The sequence below is a fragment of the Strix uralensis genome, chromosome 3, assembly GCF_047716275.1.
Source record: "Strix uralensis isolate ZFMK-TIS-50842 chromosome 3, bStrUra1, whole genome shotgun sequence".
In the NCBI taxonomy this organism is placed as follows: Eukaryota; Metazoa; Chordata; class Aves; order Strigiformes; family Strigidae; genus Strix; species Strix uralensis.
The window spans coordinates 81350150-81372632 of NC_133974.1; the positions used below are offsets into that span (position 1 = coordinate 81350150).

Consider the following 22483-nt stretch of genomic DNA (forward strand, 5'->3'; position numbering starts at 1 on the left):
ATAATTGTTCATATGGAAAGTTACTGGAATGAAATAGTACACAACAATGAAGGGGAACATTGTAAGAAAGGGTTTTGAAAAACATGCTTTTATACTGTTCTGCAAAACAGTAACTTTGCACTCCCAAGCTCCTATGGCTTTGAAAATAAAAGGCAAATGTATCTCTATTTTGTATCACAGCTTTGTAAAGAACGATTATTTTAAAGGAACAAATCTTAGGTTACGCTGAAAAAACAAGTGAAATAGTTTGCCAAACTTTTAACATGTATTCCTTTTTAAAATACTAAAGTCAACTAAAAATGGATTGCAGTTCTACCACTGGCTAAGAATAAATAAATCTATAAAAACCCACTTTGTTATTCTCACTTTTTCTCACATTATGTTCTACCTCAGACCAAAACTGAATTTTCCCATAAAGTGTAGAAATATCTCTTGTAACACCACCCTAAGAAAATGAATATTATAGTAAGGTTGCTAGCCCTGTTTTCAATCTCAGTGGTTCTAATAGTAAATATGATTTAAGACAAAGAGAACTGGAAAATTTGTGATAAATATCAAAACCCCAATGCAACCCAAACTGTTTTATGACACTTTTTTACCAAATATCTGTGAACAGCCTTGACTGTCCAATTCAACACTGATTATCAGTGATATAAAAAAAAAAATTTTGAAACAAGTCAAAGCTTGCTAAGATTTGTTTTTTATTATTATTTACAAGTACTTGCTTTCATATAGGTTTGCTTAGACAGTAAGTTAGTTTTCAATGATTATCAGCTGAAGGAAAGAAGTTTTGGTTTGCTTTTTTTAAAATTGAATTACTCAACTAGGATATTTCATAATGAATATAAGGACCTGAAAATAACTGGTATTTTTAGGGTCTTGGGTTTTGGTTTTTTTTTTGGGGGGGGGGCGGGGGGGGGGGGGCACGGGCACAGCCCTTAAATGAAGTACTTGTGTCCATTACATCAACACATATATTATAGAAACCATGAATCAACTTTTGGAAACAGTGTTTTCTGAATGGGTTCAGCATGTTGGGTTTAATGAAAACTAATCATTTGCATTACATCTTGAGTCAACATGTTGCAGATTCTGATCACAGTAACCAAAAAAGAATGTATGAACTGCAATCGCTCAATTGGCTGGATCCACAATGAACAGACATGAGCTATGGTGAGAAAAATCAACATCTGAGGCTCAAATTTCCATCAATGTCTGAAACTTCTGCTGATAAAGCCCAGATTCACAACTTCAAGTGGATTACACCTGAGTGACTTCTGATTCTCTCAAACAGCCTGATTTCAAACTTTCCCAGTCTCTCGATCTGTATTTGATTTTTTTGACTACTACAGTGGTCTAGAACTCAATTTTGCATGTCTTTTCTCATTTTTTAAGCAGAAGTTATTGTGCTAGAACTTCATGAGAGTTTAGAGGTCGATCATTTTAACATGGAGAAGGAGAAACCAAAATGTTTCAGTTCTAAAGAAAAAAAAAAAAAATCTAAACACCTCAGAAGAGAAAGCATTGCCCTTGTAGCCACGACTAATTCAACAAAATACTTGAGCACCTGCCTAGTGAAAGCATATAGGCAATCCAGTGTTGTCTGCGGTCCCATGGACAGGCATTTAAAACTGCGCATGTGCTTATGCCTTCTGCTCAGATAAAGCTCACCCCAGTTGCTTAATTTGCTGCTTCAAACAGTGTATGCCCCTCTGTATTGTGCCTGTCATTCAACCATCAGTGAGGCCACCACTCAGAACTGGGATCCAGGGAATTACCTGTTGGGGGTGCCTTCACCCCTCAGCTATTTGGGCCATTGTTAAACTGATGGACCTGGAACAACTTTCAGCCTGGTTTTGCACAGCAGTGTAACTGCATCAGGGTGAGACATCCAAGCAGGCTCACCATTTCTGAGCAATTTCCACTGGAAGGAAACTCAAGCCATGGAGCTAAGGATCACTTACTGCTTCAGATGAGTACAGAACCAGGTCCTAGGGAACATACCATGGTGGGCACCCACTGCTAAACCTACATACCACCATTTTTAGGCTCTCTGATGCTTATTTTCTCCTCGGTGTATAATGTTTCATTTTTCACTACAATGGCATGGTTGCAGCAGCAAGAGGGGAGAACAGTCCCCTGCCAGGTCTAGAGCCAATGGTGGCAGGTAGGTTATTCTCCTCAGGAGGGTGAAAGCTGGGACTCCACATCTCTGAAGGGTAAGAGAGGCTGAATCTCCCATCTCCTCCCACTGAGCTTTTGCAATAAGGAGAACTCCTCTGTGTAATTACTTGTATTCATTCCTCTTAGGTTCCTATTGCTAAAAATTATCTCAGGCTCTGAATCCAGTTTTCACCATGTGACCTACTTAACTCTTTAAAAGGAAGGGGTAGTTCAAGAAAGAATTTGAAACTGTAGACCTTACCTTGCTGTCAGTGTCTTGTTACAAGCCTTGCAGGAAGGATTTCATACTCACCTGCACCCAGAGATTCCTATTTAGTTCTCACTAACTGCATGCTCCACACCCATGCTTTAGGCAACTCCTGCTCAGTGTGCTAACTCTATTCATAAGCATCCCAACCTTCCATGTATTCTGAGTAGGAAGAAATCCAAAGCAGGGGACTCTGGAATTCATTCTGAGGATTCCTTACTGCATTTAGTGCTAAGTGATTACACATTTCACATCTACGAAATGAGCACGCTGTAACAGTCAAAGTTTAATGAAATCAACCACCAGCTTGATGCTGAAAAGTGTTATTCACAACTATTTAGGAAAAAAGACAGAAAGTTTGGTTATGGCATTTTTATCAACCTTTTTTGCTTACCTTCACACAGTGATATGTTGCATTAGCAGCACAGACCAAGTTATTATTAGGCCAGCCATCCAAATCTGAATCCTCACCACAGATGCGTCCATCACCAGCATAACCTGTCCTACATTCACATTTGTACATAGGATCACTGAAATGGCCCAGATAGATGCACTCTGCAGACTTATGGCAGCTGTGGGTCTTGTCCTTGCATGGATTCTCAGGTTCACAGACCTGTAACAGATAAGAGTGTATTCACTGAAACCTGATAACATTCACAGCCAGCTGTGTGTGCCTCAACTTCGTCAAAATCAGGCCAGTTATTTAGATACCTAAAGACAGGAACTTTGTTTTAATTGTGCTTAGTAAGTAAACTGACAGAGAGTATGACAACTCCAGACAATGTGTACAATTAAAATAATTAAAACAAACCACAGGAAAAATTGGATATTATTCAAAAAGCAATTAAAGTGTTCAACATTTTCAGAACTCTATCTGCTTGTTTCCAGAAGTCATTAATCCCTAGAAATTAACTGCAACAGAAAGTAGACTGTACACACCTCTTTCCTTTAGTGTTCTGCCTGTCAGTATGCAAGGACTATCTTATTTTCTTAAATCAAAGAGACACTAATGAATTCTCACGTTTCCCTCAAGCTTTTGTTACCTCTTTCTTATCACTTCGCTTATTTTCATTGACAACATCTGAGAATCTTATACAGATGTTTTACATTTAGACTTCACATGTCAAACCAAACACAGATTGATTCAATATCAATCATATTAGATTTCTTGTATTATCCATTTTATTGTTTTTGTTTTGTCTATCAAACCGTAGTCTTCAATATACTTCACTTCCTTCTGTCCTTCATCACTGATAGGTGTTGGCCCAATGGAATTTAGGGAGTGAGAACTTCAGACATATGTTACAGCATTATAATTATATATGGAAGAGAGAACAATCATTGATATTTATGGTGAGAACAGATCCTTGTTCGGTCTGTTTAGTAGGTGTATATGTCTGAGAGACAGTAATGCAAAGCAGGGGAATGCTTGCTCCTGGCATCTTAAACTCATTTGGTGCAACTGTACAGGTGCCTAGAGAAAATAAAATCCTTAAAAAAAACCCAAGCCCAAATTCAGCGTTTTGTTACTCGAAACAAAAATACCCTGGAACAGCAGATATCTATTTCAAGTTATCTTTGTTCGGTACCCAAGTTTATCACACGCTTTCATTCACAGGTATTTTCAGGTCGAATTATTCAGTTTCAAAGCCAATTCAAATTCTCTTCGACACCACTTACTTGTTTCTCTGTCTTGGCAACTTCCAGCCCTACCCCATAGGGTTGACTTCCTTTATAGCGTGGAGGACACGGCAAGCAGTGGAAGCCTGGATTTGTGTTTACACAGCGATGGACTTGATTCACTTTAAAGCAAACATCTGACACAGCTATACACTGTAGGAAAAGAAGGAAAGGAGAAACCAGTTAGATGGCTGTCTAATTCTCAGATAATGAAAATTTCACAGTGAGTTCCTGATGTTAATGGAAACAAAGTCGATACCTCATCAAGATCCTCACAGACAGTACCATTGCCAAGGTAACCTGCTGGGCATGGCCCACATGACCAAGACCCATCCGGATAACTGTTGCATTCTGCTCCAGGAAAGCAAGGATTTGACAAACACCCATCTGGAAAAGACACATAATAAATTAAGTTAGGAACATAAAAGGCATATAAAACTTCATTTAAGAAACAGGTATTCTCCGTTCACTAGCTTAAATCACATCTGCAACAGACTCTTATAAAAACCCTTATAATTAGGGTTTAATATACTACTGATTTAGTATGAAAATATTACAGATTGCTACATCCATTTGAATACATTACAGCATATTGAAGCCCAGTTTAAGAAACATATCCTTGTTCAGGAGAACTCAGTATTAAGAATATATATAAAATCCCACTGATCTAAACAGCACCCAAAATAGTTAAATGTGCTTTCCTGAAACAAAGGTATAATTAGGAGACTTCTGTAGAGTCAATTCATAATTACCCATGAAAGAAATAACAGCAATGATAATGACTCAGACTGAATAAAGAATGACTAAATACCAACCAATTGGGCAATCCTTCTTATTGCACATATCATGTTGCTTGGTATCCCCCACACATGGCTTTCCCCCATACTGTGGCTCTGGACTGTTACAGAGGCGAGACCTCTCACGAATTCCTCCTCCACAGGTAACAGTGCAGGCAGACCATGGAGACCAAGGACCCCAGTGGCCATTCACTAGGATATGTAGAAGAGAAGAGCATCACAGGATGTATACTGGGGACAACATTTGGTGCCAATGACAAAAGCCTTTCTTCAGATCCCTGACTGGAGACAGATTCTCACTACACACACAGGAAGAAAGATGCTGGCAAAGCCTCACACTAAGATAGCAATATTTCAGAAACAAACAAATAAAAAATACCCAACTGCTTTATAGGCATTTTTTGGCTAGTAATTCAAAACAACATGCCGTGCTCACTGGCATGGTATATTTCCATTTAAGTTGATCAGAGCAAGTACAATGCCTTCAAAGCTCCCTACGAAGCTTTCATTTTGTACAGAAAGCAGGGTGTGACCACAGGATACAAATTTCTGCTGAGCCAAACCTGAGCTCTGTGGCTTTTTTTATGGCAAAACTATGCTCAGCAAGGCTGCAGCTATTATTCTTGTTTCGCAATTCATTCATCAGTGTATCCTCAACAGAATTGCTTGCCTCAGTATAAATAACTTATTTCAATGATTCTTCTGCACATTTTATATTGGTACAACTCTACTGATCCTGTTGTCATCAATCCTGAATTTTCTTGAAAAATTAACATCTTCGAACCAAACTCCGTGTTTGATCTTGGGATTGAAAAAAAAAAAGGAAGGACAATGGTGTGTGTCCTTAAATAAATAACCTTTTCACTAACTTTGAATGCACCGGTAGATCAAAAATCAGATGAAGTGCGTACAGTTATTTAAGTACTATTGGGTTAGAAGCCTGACATCAGTTTCAAGCTCATATCCCATAAGTAGAAAGGAAAGGCTGAACAGAGGGAATGAAGAAAGATATACAAAGGGAAAGAAGTCAGTAAAATTTATATGTAAGGTAAGTGAAAGTGAGTGGGCTGAATGGTCTCTAAAAAGGTTTAAAAGTGTAGATGAGGGATAAATAATTATAATAATAATTAAATCTGTTGAATATGTGTAAAATATGTATGCATACTTTCAAAGAAACCTGACTATCAGGCGACTGTATGTCTATTCCTAACATATACAGGATCAACTTCCTCTGAGATAGAAAGTGTTCATATTTTTGATATGCAGAGATATATCACTAAGTTATAAAATGAAATTTTATCAAACTCTTAATGTTTAAAGCCAAGTCATAACTTGGGAAGTTTACAAAAACCTCCAACTGCATTGTTGTCCTCATTTTAAAAGCATCCTTGTGTGTTATTTCACCCCTGAGCTACAAATTATATTTTCCATCACAGAAACTCACTGTAATTTAGATCTGAATAAAGAAAAGAAATTCAGCTGGAATATTATGGCATCACCTTGGATTCAAGACCAGAGACATACCTGGACATGGAGCCTTCTCACACTTCTCTGTTTCACGCCCATTTCCCACACAGTTTTTCCCACCCATCTGGGGGATAGGGGAATTGCAGAGGCGGATGCGGGTGATATTTCCTACTCCACAGGTAACTGAACAGGAAGACCAGGGAGACCAGTGACTCCAGCCACCATCTTGACGTACTGTCAGAGAAAAGAGCAAAACTCAAGGAAATAGCCCACCTGCAGCAGTAATACAAACTCACTTGTGAAGTTAACCTTCTAATAAGCCTGTCATTACATTTGCAGAATGTCCCATGCCTTTCCTACCACTGTCACTTACAAAGCCTAGAATGTCAGCACAGGCATTCAAGTACAGCTTTCTTAAGAATCTGTCAGCAACATATGACTAACACGGATGTTAGATACTTTACTTAACAAGAAACTTGTTCCAATGAAACAAACACTTGTTTAAAATGTACATTTGGACATCTAGAAGCTTCAGCAATAGACTTACGTACTACAGTAGCCTGGATAGAGCAGCTACCTGCAATAGTATTAACTACAGCTCTGTAGACAAGAGTATGATCCTTCTAAGTGCCTTAACTGTATTTCTAAACACTACTAAGCTAATGGAATGGGCCAATAATCGTGAATGAATGAAAGACCAAAACGTGGCCCCATGTATCATGATTATGAACTGAGTGTTGTCTCCAAACTGACTTCAAACAAGAGACTCAAGTTCATAACGTTAAAGAAAAGATCACGCAAAATCTTTTTGTTTAACAGATCTGAGCCCAGAATGCACATACCTATTAAATTGTCAGGAAAAGGAGAAATATTTGAAAGGGGGAAGATTACAAGAAATCTAATGATAGTTACTTTAATTATATGTATACAAATATTCCAATATATACTGTCCTGATTAGTGAGACTTCATAGAAAATCTAGAATAAGCTTGTTTTCACTTGGAGATGTCCACAGAAGCTTTAAAAACCAGAAATTTTATTACTTACTGCGATGGTCGCATTTCTTAAAGCTGCACATCCTCGTCTGGATGTGTGGGCCTGTACAAGCACTCCTGGTGACATCACACGACCTTCCTCGCATCTGAGTCCCAGAGCCACAGGTAACTGAGCACTTCGTCCAGTCTGACCATGGTGACCAGCCCTCCTCACTGTCATCAGCTGCAGAGCAACAGGTAAGAAAAAGTGCTTAGCACTGAAAGTCACTCTTATCCTATTTAGAAGATTATTGACTTCTCTTTTTCTGTAGAACATGTACTTTGTCCTTTAGATCTCTCTTTTTCTAATTTTGCTTTCCCAAGATGCCACTGAAGCTAGGGAATTATGGTTTAATGTAATGAGGCATTAGCCCAGATAAGAATCCTGGATCTTCATGAACTTGAGTGCAGTGTGTTTGCACGAGGCAGTGACCTTTGGAGGAAGAACAACATCTTATTTCTAGAATGGACTGAGCCAAAAACTGAAGTCCCAACTGCCTTTGACTTCAGAATATAGTCAGCAAGATGAGATGTGGCCCCACCTCTGAACACAACATAACGGTGAACATTATCAAGAGCACATTGTAACAATATTCCCTATGCTCTAAATAGGAAAAAAACCTCTGAGTATATTCCAATGCAATTTTATTTAGAACATCTAAGCAAACATTTTCTTCTGCAACAGACTTGTCTAGTACAAAGGGAAATGTACTGAACCCACACTGAAGTCACTTAATCAGTGAAATTATTAAAACATTGTCATTCCAAAGCCTAGTTCACAGTCTACAATGCTGTCTTAAATGTGAAACATTGTCAAGATTCAAAAGTAAAGCATTACACCAAAAGAGGGTATATGACAGAAGAAATAAACAGAGTAACAGAATGACAATAACAGAGAGGAAAAATAACTTACATTCTTAATAAGTATTGCATCAAACTGCATGAAGCTTTTGATCTGGAACTTAAACATCCTCCACAAGGAGCCAAGAAGACATCCTAACCTATGTTAGTCTGCTTTAACCAGGCAGTATGAAAAAACATTAGTGCACAGTGGTATGGCAAACCAACGAAAATCAGAATGTCCAGCCCTGGAACACACAACCGGGGAGGAGCATGCATCTAACCTTCAGTGTCCAAGTTAGCTAGGTAAGTTTTCAGCTTACTTCTAAGGAACCAGTATAATCACTGAAGAGAGACCAACTCCTCCATAAGGTAACCTCAAGCAGACAAGTTATTTCATATGATCTTTGTATACATACAAGTTTTATATCTGACCTTACCCGCCTTGACCTCTTACTTGTTTTGATCTTTCCAACACACTAGTAGTGATTTTAAATGTTGCCAGAGTATCCTTCTCTTTGGCCAAATACTCACAGTGAGAGCAGACTGGACAGCATTCACCTTCAACAAAAGATGGATCGGCACAGGAGACTGCTGGGCAGGTGATTTGATGGCACACAATTTTAGAATCCTACAGGCAAAGAAATCAACTTACAGACTTCTGCTCACATACACAGATAAATAAAGGTGCACATCTGGGGAAGTTTCATGTGTGGAAATTCATTGATTTTATCTAACCGTCATGGACATGGGGTCTACTTTTTATAAACATCAGTAAGTCTAGGGCAAGCTCTGACTAAACATGACCTGACCTGGACAGTTGGTCTGGATTAAACACACTATCCCTTTCTGCAGAGAAGAGAATGTTTCCAAAACCTTACCTGGCAGATACACTTGGTGCAGCTATCTACAATCCAGCTTTCATTATCTGCAAAGACACGGCCATCCTGCCAGCAAACTGACTGGTTCTTTAATGTTTTGTTAGGTCCAATCAATTCCCACATAATCTGGTTCTCTTCAGACTAGAAGATGAAGGAAATGAAAACAAATTGTGTACTTTGTAAGCATACTGTTTTAAATAAACAAACCTGATACACTACTGGATTTAATTCTTCCATTTAAAAAAATAAATTTTTTACATATTTACGTACATAAAGATGATGATCTCAGGTACCACAATACTACATAGCAACTCTTCAGATAATAGTACAAACACAGTCACACAATACTAAGGGAAATCTGTTTATAGCAGTTTTGCTTTCCTCTAGTACCGCTCATCTTTAGATGGGAAGATTTTAGTCCTGAGACATATGGCATAGTAATAAACTTGCTTCAGAAAGAATTCACTGATTCAGAATAAGAAGAGAGGAAGCCTACAGTAAAATGTCACCATCATACTTCAACTATGAGAACCCCATACATTTACGTACAGTTTAGGTACTCTGTGTAGCCACTTGCTGGTGTATTCATAAATGGTATAAGCATGGCAACAACACTTAAATAGTACACAGGCAAGGTTGGGTTCATTAGCTTTTGATTACCAAAGCTGCAGTAACCTTTAAGAGAATTGACTTCCACTATGTATGAGTGCATGTGTGTGCTCTTTTAAACCCAATCTGTGAAAACCAAGTCTTCATTAAAGTGTTATACTCAAGAACTACCTAACTAGTCACTTTGAAAATGTAGGTCACCTCTACATTATATAGATATACCAACAGGTATACACATGTAATACAGCAATCCCTACTAACTGCACGGCAGACCTCTTTCAGTTCTTCAGACTTACAGCTACCTACCACTTTTTGGAGGTTATCAGCTAAGTTGTTCACCACAATGCGCAGGCCGGTGAGCTCTGTGAACATCGTTCCCAGCTCTTCACAGGAGCGGTCACAGAACTCAGCTTTCTCTGGTTTCTCACCCACGTACTCAGTTGTGACAGCAGGGCTCAAGTGAAGGATTTCAGTGCTCTCATTGATGGTGTTCACTTCGGCTGGTAGCAAGAGAGGGAAAGAGAAGAGTGGTATATACAGAGTTCTTCCACAGATTACAGACTCCTGCTGAAATCACAGATTGGCACCCATGGGTAGGGTTTAAACACATCTATTTTAGCACAGCTTCACACTAGATTATACCCATGAATAAAAGAGAGGGGTTAGATGTCAGCTGGTTCCAATTACAGGTTTTCCCTATTCAAAATTAAGAGCCAAGCTGTGTCTCACACAGCCCTCACTTTAAAACATTGTTGGCACTGCAACATTAATTTATGAAGAAGGTATAACAGAAGGACACAGTATCAAAAAAGCAAACCCATTTTATCCACTCAGAGCCATGAAAGGTTTCAGATTTGTTCATGATCCTCACATTTTTTTGATACAGAGAAAAAGCAGGAGAAAGTTTTCTTGCAGAACGTCATTGTCCTTGCTCTGCCCATAAATTCCATGGTTACTTGGATCAAATTCAAACCATTATACAATTTATACCAGACTCTGCTCTGCTCTATGTTGCACTGCCTGGTATTAAACTCAGAGGAGCTGTTATAATGATAGTTTAATTTTGAAGTGAAATGGAAGTCAAGCTAAGATCGGGCTGAATATTTGATTTGTCACTCCAAACACTTATCCATCAGGCAGATCACAATTAAAACAGAACTTTGCATGCATTATACAGAGAGAACTGGACATTTTCTAATATCAGTTTAAAAGACCTCCCTGTCTATAGCAAATTTTTGAAAAAGAATATAACAGAAAGCATCAGCAGCAATTAATAAAAAAAGAACATAGATAACTAAATAAAACAGTCTGTGTTCCGTTTAGGATTTAAGTCTCCACCAGGTAAATATCTTATGGATTCCATGTAAGCTTTCTCTAAGGACTTCATTGTACTCTCAAATTTGGTGTCAGCTATACAGAAATCCATACTGCCCTGTCTTTTTAAAAGACTTGTTTACCAGATTTAGTAATGTTGTAATAACTTAAGGTTACCAAACAGAAAGGAGAAGCAAAGAGTACAGCAATTTAAAAAGAATAAATCAGCACAGGAACATGTGCCATAAAACATATGCGTCAAGTCACAGAAGTCACAGGAGGTGGCAATGCTTCAAGAATTTTGAGAGCTTAATTTGATGCTTGACTATACAAAGTAAAATGGCATATTTAAATGTACAAGCAACGAAATGGGAGCAAAATATTCTTCATTCATTTAGAAGGCTAAAAAAAAGAGCAAAGAACCAACCCATAAGATGATATTAAATAATTACTTCTCAACCATACTTAAAATTATTAGCTTGATGTGCTTTTAAATTAGCTATGAAGTATCTGCTGCTAGCCAAGGTCTACAAAAAATTGTTCGCAGTATTCCAGAGTTGAAGTAATTGTCCAGCTTCACTTACAGGATGGAAGAAAACCAATATACCACATAGCAGATCAGAACTCTGTGTCATAACTGTTTACTTCAGCTGCTTTTTGATTCCCTGGAAAGAATGCAATTTTCCTACCGCATTGAAACACTAGGTTTCTCAGATTCCCCCATAGCACTTCTCAGGTCATTAATTTCATATTTTTCAAGCCAACATGGAGTGTGCCTTGACCGGAACATTCTGAGGACATTAATAAAGCTGCAATCTCAGCAGGAAACATAAACCAAAACTATGTTAGAAGAACTAAATCCACACTTCCTACTGGTACTTGGCAGTGACTGAAAGAAGATGCCTGGGGATCACTGGGAAATCAGTTCTCTGCTGCTGGCTTCCTGCTAATTTCCTAAGGACCACATGATTATCTTTAAAATGAGAAACCAGAAGAGCAGAATGTGCATCCTTTCACATATGCAAATGTCATTCTGTTGATCTAGCTGAAGGGATTGTATTGATGTGCCTATTTAGGCATGTTTTTGTCATCTCTCCTACCCAGCGCTGTGTGTAAACCCTGCCTAAAGTATTTACAGACACCACACTACAGAAATACTTTCCTAGCCTCAATCTAACAGCAATCCCAAGCTACCATTTCACCATACCTCACATTCTCATACTAGGATTAAAAATACAGTAGGAAAACACAAGTCCTGCTTTTGAAAAAGCATCAGGCTTTTTGTGTCCTCAAAGCTGAGGGCACTTCATTGGTAACATCTGCCATGTTGTTATAGGACACTCACATGTAAATATGGCATCTTAGTGCCTGCACCTCAGCTCAATGAGTGAGCCATCAAAATGAGAAAACATGTACCTTGTGGTCAGTAACATATCGCCCATGGCTTTTCAACTGTGGTAATTAAGATGGATAGGCAATGTTAGAAAATCAGCCATGCATGTAACAAGCCTCTCAAGTAATTTTGATGGCCTCAAGCCACAGCGTCTTCAGTTGTGGCACAAGTAATTTCCATCTTGTAGTTTTCTCTTGGTCTTGCAAAGTAAAAGTAAAAACACTGTGAATTGAACTATTTGCTAAATACTTCCCAGGAAGGATAAAACAAACAAAAAAAATCTGTATATTTTAATCAGACCTGAAAATGTGGGAGTTGACAGATGTGATAAAAAATACATTAAGGAAATATTATCTGTTGATTATAGCTGCAACAGCTGAAGGATATAAGAATTCCTCTGAAGGTATGTATCAGCATGCAGAACCCAATTATCCCTTTAGGCTTCCATCAGCTTCCTCTTCATAGTAGAAATACAGTAACATCCCATTTCTACTTGGTGATATTTCAAAACATTTGGTAACACTATTTCCCTTTGTGGTAATCAACCAATAATAATATAAAAAATATTGGAGACACTATTCTTCATTGGTTTCGCCGGTTCAATTCATCTACACCTAGGGATCCCATCCTCTTGACCGAGACTGTTTTGACTCTGACTACTGAATGTGCCCTTAAGGTTCCACCTTGACTTCTGGGAATTTTGTATCCACTGGCAAGTGAAGCAGGATGGCTGAACTGTATCCTTTCTGAAACTAACCTTCTCTTTTATTCAGATTACAATTAGACCTAAATACACGTTCTATTTTCCCACAGCAGTTCTTCTCCTCAAGCATTTTCTTCCACTAACAAAGTTGAAAACCAGTAATCAGCAGTTCTGAGTAGTTTCTCAATAGTTTCTGAGTACAGAAAACAGCCTGGCTGGGAGAGATGACAACGAACAAATGAGGGCTTATCTTCTTGCCTGTGCCATCTAAGACCACTTTCCTTCCAGCTCATCCCATATGACTCTAACACATCGTCACGTTTCTGTCTGAGGTCCTGCACCAGGGCACACCTCTGGAATGTATGAAATAACCAACCAATATGCTTTATCAAGATTTAAAAACAGACTAGTAAGCTCAGTTAAATTTTTTGTGCATATACATATATATACACCCCTATATAGATATATACATACATACATATGTATATACACACATTTATATATGTTAAAGAGACTTTTCATTACAAAATCTCAATATTTTGGCCCCCTTTGAAGAAGTCAAGACGCACCACTGATTAATTTCGGGGGTTTGCATAAACAAGGAAAAAAGTTGAGTACAGTCAGCTTAACTGATTTGCTCTGTGTCGTATGTTTTAGCAAAGTGACAGAAATAATGGCATTTCAGATGGCAGGAATTTCTAATAAAACCCTGAAGTTCTGACTGCCTTGTGCACCCACCCCATTCCTCTGATGGACTCAGTTGTCTCTGATTCTTGCCTGAGCTCTTGCCAGTTACAAACACTGGAAAGTAAAATAGCCAGCACCTCCTGTGAGCTCGAGTACAAAACCTCAGTGCATATTTGACAAATTTTCATAACTCTTTCATGATGACTCCAATATATTCCCACACACAGAGGGCTCCCTCCTGGTGAGGTCAGCATGAACCAGACTAATAAGAACATGTCAGCCTGTCACACACATGCCTTCCATATCTCTTCAGGTTTTTTTCTTATTTTCCCTAGGTTGTTTTGATTAACAATGCTTCGGGATTCAAACCCAAAGCCTCTTTCAGTCAAAAAAATTATTGCTGAGGAATTCAGTGTCTTGAAGTCTTGCAGACTTGTTCATGGGCCCGTTGAGAGTCAGAAGCAGAATTCAGAAGTTCAAAGAATCACAGACATCTCATGAAGCAATGTAGATATTTTCGTAGATATTTTCCTTCTACTTCTAGACAACTTAACAACTCAAAAACAGAGGCTCAGAGTTATAAACCTAAGGAATAAGAACTAAAATAGTAGGCTAGAGAGTAGAAATGGTATCTCAAGATAGCTAAAAAATATGTTCCTATTACCACCAAAGAGCAACTAATTTTCATTTTAATTTCAAAGGGATCTGTTGCATGGTTTTAGGAAAATATGTCACCATTGACATTTCTCATATTCAGTGAACTGAACAGTATTAATGACCTAAAAAAGCCTTACTTGACTGGCTTCTCTGGCATCCTTTTTTACGCAGCACATCCTCTATTGAAGTATCAAAGATTAACTGAATATTTTGCAAAAGACCCTGTAATAATAATAAAAAAATAATTAAAAACAGTTACATTAATTTGGGAGTAACTAATAACAGATCTGTCTCAATCTCATGCTACTGACTGGATTCAGCCATAAAAAAAATATATAAAAAACCAATCTACAAGGCACTAAACACTGAAAAAAAAAAAAGTGTTTATAGTTTTGTTATGTACAATTTCAATACTATATGCAACAAAATAGGTATCTTCTGAAATTAGTCATAATAGAAGTTCTTAATCAGGTATGAGCTCAAATCTCCATTTTCATAGCCAGTTTAGACTGTAGTTCAACGAGACATTCATCATGAGGTCAAAGCCAACTTTTGGAGTTCCTGGCCCATTGCACTTCCATCCTTAGCCAGTTATTTCCATGCACCGTACTTTTCTGCATCCTCAATTGTGCTGACACTACCCTGAGACAACACTATAAAACCAGACTGGTATCTGTTTCACTTAAAGACTCAAAGAAAAAAAATATTTTAAAATCAGACTATTTCAGCGACCCACTTAACAGTACAGCTCCAGAATCAGTTATATGAGCACAACTGATGGAGAAACTTAGTCATGGAGGTAGGAATGGAGAGGGTCTGGGCACGAACTTCTGGCCTCCCTGCCAAAACTGGTCAACCCACCGAACCACACTCCAGCATGTCATGCTCTGGCTGACAACTAGATGGCACAGCAGGATGAGAAAGAAAGGGCTTTGTGAAATTTTTGAAGCCATGAGTTCAAGTCTGATTTCAGCTGTGAGTGAAAAGAAGCCGTCCTTAAGGCACTGGGGCCAGATCACATCACTATACGAGGCAGGAGGTAATTTTCATTTTATAGGAAAACCAGAAAGTTTGTAATTGCTTCACTTTAAAGAAAAGAGAAACAATAAATGTTTTCCAAAAAAATCTCATTTACAGGACTGATGGAAACATTTTTTCTATTTTTTTTTCAAATTTATTTTTTTCTTTTTTTAAATGGAAATAAAAGGTTATTCAGAATGGCAAACCAAGATATTCTGTTAGGGGATGGACCAACACCACATGCTTCAGCTTCTTTATAAATTCTTTTTTTTCCCCCCTTCCTCTTCCAAATAAGATTTAAAAATATCAACAGGCTCTTATGACTTGAATAGACATTTTTCAATGGAAAAATAGTTCAAGAAATTTCCAAATAATTCTACAAATCACCAGAAACATACAACATCCAGTCTTACATCTGGAAAAGAAAGTGGATGTTTCCACAGGAAAGCCCATAAAGTGGGTTTGTGCACCTTTCCTGGACTTAGACTTTATTTTATCAGTCCTTTGCTTTCAGGAACCCCAAATTCACACAACACAGATCTATCAGTGAATAAAAACACACTCTGGAGAAATTCTGCTTGGGAACACCTGTGACCCCATCAAATCCAAAAGGCTCTGAGGGAACAAAATTGCATATACTGGATCTTCTCAACCTACTTGCAGTTACTTTCTTACTTCACCAGAGACCCAAGCTTCTCCAGGTTACCTACCCTGAAATGATTCTCCCGAATGGACCCTTTTGCCACATACATTCTGCTGTTCTCTGCTTTCAGCTGCTCATAGAAAGGCTCCTCCAGGATGAAGCTGTCAATAAGGTCACAGCCAACATAGAGGTTGTAGTTCTCCCCTGTTATTTGCACGGTGAGGTTCTTCCACTGTGAGTCTGCAAGGTCCACATCTTCCAGGGAAATCACGTTCTGGAAGCCATCCACCCAATAGATAAGGTCCAGGGTGTTGGCCCGGCCGTTGGAAATGATCTCAAACTGCCTCTCACTGATGCCAGGCCCCTCTAAAGCAAGGATAGTGCCTCTAGATTGCCTGTCCTGTCTCAGGGTGGCTGAAAGGATAAAGCCCTCATTCTGCCGTATGAGTCTGATAATCTTTTTTAATTTCTCTGGTTTACATGGAGGTATATGGTCAAACCGAATGAAACGATACGCTGGGATAGTGGGGTCTGGACCCCGAAACAATTTTGCTCCAACTGTCTTTCGGTTTATGTTACTGATTTGAAGTAAATCAAAGGTAGTCTCCTCTTCCTTGTCACCATCTGAAAAAGTTAAGAGTGTGTGACAATGCGTCTATAAAAAGTCTCTTGTAAGAAACAACTCTGCACACTATACTTAGCAACTGCAATTATATGACAGAAGTAAGAATCAGCGGCGTAAACCAAATACTTTTTTACTTCCACAAACAGAACTGTTCCTACTGGCATGCAAGTGAATCATATTTTCCACCTGTCATTTTCATTTACATGACAACTCTCTACTTCTGTGTGTGTAGGTCTAAGTATGTTCAATTATATAACTAAACATATGGTTATATGTTTTATAGCACTACATAATACACACTTGTATATATAAATATACACACATGCTGTATGTCATGTATATGTCTACACATGGATGCATGTAACAACGCATCCGTTAAATATTTTTAATATATATGAATGGATAAGGAGGTTGAGCCAATTTCTGTATTTTGACTATCAGCTAATAAAAATCAAATTATGAGAAGCCATGTGGCCACGTGACAATAGGAAGCAAGAGATTTGCTTTTTAAAGATTCAGGCTAAGAAGTCAGATGTAAACGAGGGTTCTGCACTGTGCCAATTTACATTCTACTTATATTTGGTCTGTACAGGTCTATTTCTCTACCTCTGTCTTTTTAAAATGTTCACTCCACTCAGTGATTCTCTTTATGTTACTTTCACCATATGCTTCCACTGCAGAGGAAAGTATAATAGCAAGTATTACTGATATTATATACATTTTGTTCAATAATTTATAAAGAAAGCAATTTTTGGATATTTATTGGGGAATCTTCATTTAGCAGTAGTAAGATGTATCTACTGAAAATACCCCCAGCAACTACTATTCCAGGCACTTCTAAAAAGATCATATATGATTAATTTGCCCACTGTAGCTTAGGTAAGCCAATGTTTTACACCAACTTTTAGCTTTGGCAGTTATTCTGTATCTAGTTAAGAAGTGTCAGAACTTACCCTGAGCATTTGAGGAAACCCACAGGGTTATCAAGACAGCAAGCCACAACAGCCCACTCCTCTGCAGCATAACTCCTATGAATAAACCAAAAAGTAGTAAGTATTAGGGAAAGAATATTTATCAACTACAAATATTTTAATTTACCTCATGAAATGCCATAAACAGAACTCTCATTATAAGCAACTATACATATAAAATCAGAATCTCTATCTTGTCTGATTCTTGTAATACTTATTCTGGGGTTATTTTCGATGCCAGAAGTAAAATATGACATCAGGCAAATGGAAGGGGAATTCTGGACGATAAAGCTCCTTTTTATGCAAATGTCCTTAATAATAAAAAGGAAAGACATACAGATAATATACACCATTATTTTTCCCATGATATTTCAGCAGCTGGCATAGGGACCACATGACACTACACAAGATACCACATATTAGCAGTTGCATCTTTACTTTGGAGCACAACGTCCAGCTGAAATTCCTTGCAGGATAATGGCATCTCACTAGATGTTGGTTCTGAGTACTAGGGGTACCTTTCAGTACCTTTGTCAGTGCCATCATGCAAATTCCTCTCTCTTTCCTGTCTCTATATTTATCTCTCTATCATTTACCCATTCTTATGATCCTCTGTACCCAAGCACAGCTGGATGAAGTGACTTTTAACGTGATGCCGTTTTTGCCCTGAAGCACTATGCAGTCATAAGCCACATAATTGCATCTCCAGATGTGTCTGCACTCACAATGAATGGAGCAGACGCCATTCACTGGAACGTGCAGATATACGTTTCTCTGGATACAGCCACACCGCTTCAACACTGCTAATTCCACACATTTTTATAAGGACTCAGGGATGCCACCTTTTACTGTCTATATTTTATGTTTCCTACAGGGAACTCTCACTAGCTGTCACCCGGAGGTATCACCGCTACAGCCAGGAAGCCTCTCTCCCCTCTCAAAGCCAGCGCCTCCCCCAGAGGACCCTGCCCGGAGGGCGCGGGCACGGCCACCGACGGCTGCGGCACACCGACGGCTGCGGCACACCGACGGCTGCGGCACACCGACGGCTGCGGCACACCGACGGCTGCGGCACACCGCCTCTGGGCGGCCCTCCCCGGGGCAGCTCTCTTCACCTTCCACCCGGGGCAGCTCTCTTCACCTTCCACCCGGGGCACCCGCGGCAGACGGCAGCGCCCACCCGCCTGCCCACGGCGAGCTCCGACCGGGGCTTCGCGGCTGCCCACGACGAGCAGCCCCCGTCGCCCCCCGGCCCCGCCGGGCGGTGGCAGCCCCCCCCCGGGGGGGGCTTCACAGCAGGGCACGGCGCCTTCCCGCCTTGCGCCTCACCTGGCATGGGGGGAGCCGACGGCGCGCCGAGGCTGTGCCGGGGAGGCCGGTGGGAGCGGAGCGCGGTGCCCTGCCGCCGTCGCAAGTCCCTCCGCGGCCCCGCGCCCCGCGCCGCCGCCTTTATGGGCTGCGGGCTGGGCCCCGCTGTCAATCAGCGGCGGCGGGGAGCGCCCCCGGCTCGCGCCTCCGCGGCGGTGACACAACCCCCCCGCCGCCCCCTCCCCACCGGGCGGCCGGCGCTCGCCTACCTGCGAGGCCATCCCGGGCCTGGGCCCTCCCCCGCCCCGCCCCGCGGCCCCGGCCGCCCTCCGCCGGCGGCGCAGGGGCGGTGCGGGAGGCGGGCCGGGCGGCCAGGGCCGCCCCCGCGGGAGCGGAGCGGCGCGGAGAGGCGGGAGAGAGCGGCGGCCGAGCGCGCCGTCGCGCCCCGGGTCTGGCGGGGGGATGAGCCCTGGAGGAGGCGTCAGGTCCCGGCAGCGGGGAGGCGAGCGCGGGCGGCACCCGCCGCCGGGGCCTCCCGAGCCCGCACCCCCGCGGGCGGGGAGCGCGTCCCCGGCCCCTCCGGCCCGGCCGGGGGCTTCGCGAAACCTCGCCGGCTGAGAGCTCGGTGCTCCTGCCGCCGCTGCGGCGAAACTCCGCCTTCCCGAGGCCTGAATCCTCTCGGGTTTATCCTTTTTATTTCCAAGTTACAGAGCAGCCCAGAGGCGAGAGTTGCCCCGGTCACCTCCCCCGCCCCGTTTGTACGGGGCTGACTGGAGGTCAGCCAGCAGCCGCTGGAGCGAGCCCGGCACCCCGGTCCCGCTCGCCCCGTAGGAGGCACCGTCCCCTTTGATCCCTTTCAAAGAAGGAGCAGTGGCCTTGCTTAGGCGCGCTGCTCCTCGGGAAGGGAGCCTTGCCTCGGGCTAATGAGAGCGGCACACAAGAAATCTCGCAGTTGGGCTGCTCCCAGCCTCGGTGGAAGGACTAGAAAGCATCTCCGCAAGCAAGGACTCCAGTCCCAACCCTTGGACTAGCGGGTCACCGTGCTGAGGAGCAGCCAGAGCGGCTGCAGGCACCATGCTCCGTGTGGAGCAGGAGACTGGATCCCTGCGGTGGGTCCACGGATGCCCTGGCATGCAGAAACGTTTCAGAAGTCAAACGAGACCAAGATCCCTGCTGCTGAGGCCTGAACTGGGGTTGTGGAGTATCTGTGGAAGGATCCTGTAGCTGATGCAAAGAGGCATGGATTTGGCTGAGTTGCCTGCAGAATCCAAGAAATGGAGCCCTGTCAAATGTATAGGTGGATAAACACCACAAACATTAACACCAAAAAAAAAAAACCAAAAAAACCCCACCCAAAAAACCCCTCAAAGAAATATAAAGAAAAAACAGCATAGGAAGTCATCAACTTTACTCATCATAATTTGAAATTCCAGTAGAAAAAGGTGTTGACGTTTCGGAACTCAGAAGACTTCAAAAGGCTCAATCTGTCACTAGAGCAGAAAACGCCAACGCAAGCATCGCTGCCTTTCCTTTTGCCATGGAAGCTCCTTCCAACTTGGCTGGCCTTGGCCTTGCAGGGTAGCGGGAGCCAAGGAGCCTTCCCCTTTCTCACAGGGTCCAGGAGACTGAGCCAAGCTAGGAGGGAGAGGGCTTTTTTGTGTTCCTAAGACATTTGGTTTTCAGTTTTGCGAAACCTCAAGAATTTAAAAAAATAGCTAATGAAGTTCACAAAACCTCAAATTCTACTGAGTTTACTCATTCTCTCCACTATATTACGACTTAGTCTTTGTATCTCTATATGTAGTTGTATGGTGCGTTTGCCACAAGACTTTGAACAGCTCTTGCACAACTCTTGTTGGGAAGCTGCTCTGGGTTTCCCGTTAGAGAGAGAGGGCAGCAAAGTGTTTAAGAGACCTACAAGGTATCTCTGAGATGGTGCAGTTTACTATTTGTACATTCCTATACGTATACGTTTTACAGTGGAAATTTTTAAGTCAGTAAAAGGACAGTTTAAAGACAAATTTGATTGTGATTGCTTTTAACCAGCTACCTCATATCAAAACTCTTCTTTCCATCTCTGTGGGTGTTACAGGAATGAAGGATTGATAGCATATTGTTTCAAGCTGAGTGACTTATATTTAGGATGATGGCCTTTGAGAAGACAGATTTGGTTCTGTTCTTTCCACGACTGTGAAAATGCTCACTGCTCACTTTCCCCTGGCCACCTTGGAAGAGGTAAACATCCTCTTCTTTCCAAGATTCCTCATGGAAAAGCTCACAGGAATGAACGCACACTCTGCTTTCCCCAGCTAGCCAATGTACACAAGCAAACATTGTAATTACATTCATGTTTCTCAACCTACCTGCTTTTCTAGTACAAGGTGAAAGCGAGCAATGGTAATCAGAGAGATAATAAAGTCTGATTTCCTAACAGTTAGGAACGCTAGTGAGGTAACAGTAGTTCTCATACTAAAGGTTTTCTGTAGTGTTTTACCTTTCATTGCGTTTTGCTTCAGACTGGCACATCGGGCACGAGCACAGGTCCTTAACTGCTCATTCCTTTATGCAGGTCCTTAACTTCTCATTTTTTTATGCACCTCCCTTTGCCTTTTTTTGTCTACTGTTTGGGTTATTGCTTTTTTTCCCTTCTGCACCAGCCCTAGGGGACTTCCATTTTGGATCATGTGAGCACTGTGCAAGGTAACATTCATTACTGAAAATCACTGGGGAATGGCAGGATTATGGTCTGGCACTATCAGAAAGAACTGTGATTTGATGGATCTTCGCCAAATAATTCTTGGGTTTTGCCTAGGAGTTTGTCACTGATGTTCTGGCTTATCTTAGCTTGGGGCAAGACTTGAACTATCCTACATTAGAAGAAATCTCATTAGATGAGTGGAATAATAGAATATATTTTTCTGACTGTTTTTCTGATAAAACTGAAGCTACTGTGGCATGATGCCAGAAGACAAATTCCATGAGTTCTGCAGGGTGAAATCCTGATCAACTTTTTTTTTCTTTTCCCACAAAAGCATCCCCACTAATTGAAAAGGATCTAGTTGAACAAATATGATGAATAGTCCTTCAGGTCTTATCCTGCAGTCCTGGATGCTCACCTGTTACTGATAAACATGCTTTCTGAAATGCTGTCCTGCAGGCATGAAGAACTTTTCAGTTTTTTTCCTGTGGTGAGGTTTGATTTTCATAATTCACTATATCGGGGTTCCAAAGCTGAAAGAGATTACTTCAGATTAGCATGTGACTCAGCCACTCAGTTTTTTGAATGAGCTTGTAGTGAATCGGAGAGAGACCTGTATGGTTCCTCAGACAACATGTTGTAAGTACTCCAGCTAAATGCAGATTTTGAATACTGGAATAGATTGCACAAGGGACGGTGAATTCACCTATGATGAGAGAGGAAGTT

The 22483-nt window shown here is 41.1% G+C and overlaps 1 protein-coding gene across 1 annotated transcript in view; it reads right to left on the reverse strand.

Moving 5' to 3' along the window:
* THBS2 (thrombospondin 2) overlaps positions 1-22264 on the reverse strand; it is a 37824-nt gene extending 15560 nt beyond the window's left edge. The window contains exons 1-13 of the mRNA XM_074863053.1: positions 22176-22264; positions 17734-17808; positions 16223-16779; positions 14630-14714; positions 10045-10238; positions 9130-9270; positions 8783-8879; positions 7422-7592; positions 6433-6609; positions 4927-5100; positions 4371-4498; positions 4112-4264; positions 2826-3044 (exon numbers count right to left, since the gene is read on the reverse strand). Coding sequence (XP_074719154.1) covers positions 2826-3044; positions 4112-4264; positions 4371-4498; positions 4927-5100; positions 6433-6609; positions 7422-7592; positions 8783-8879; positions 9130-9270; positions 10045-10238; positions 14630-14714; positions 16223-16779; positions 17734-17803 — 2166 coding nt within the window. The 5' untranslated portion in view covers positions 17804-17808; positions 22176-22264. The remainder of the gene's footprint in view (positions 1-2825; positions 3045-4111; positions 4265-4370; positions 4499-4926; positions 5101-6432; positions 6610-7421; positions 7593-8782; positions 8880-9129; positions 9271-10044; positions 10239-14629; positions 14715-16222; positions 16780-17733; positions 17809-22175) is intronic.
* Positions 22265-22483: the final 219 nt, after the last annotated feature.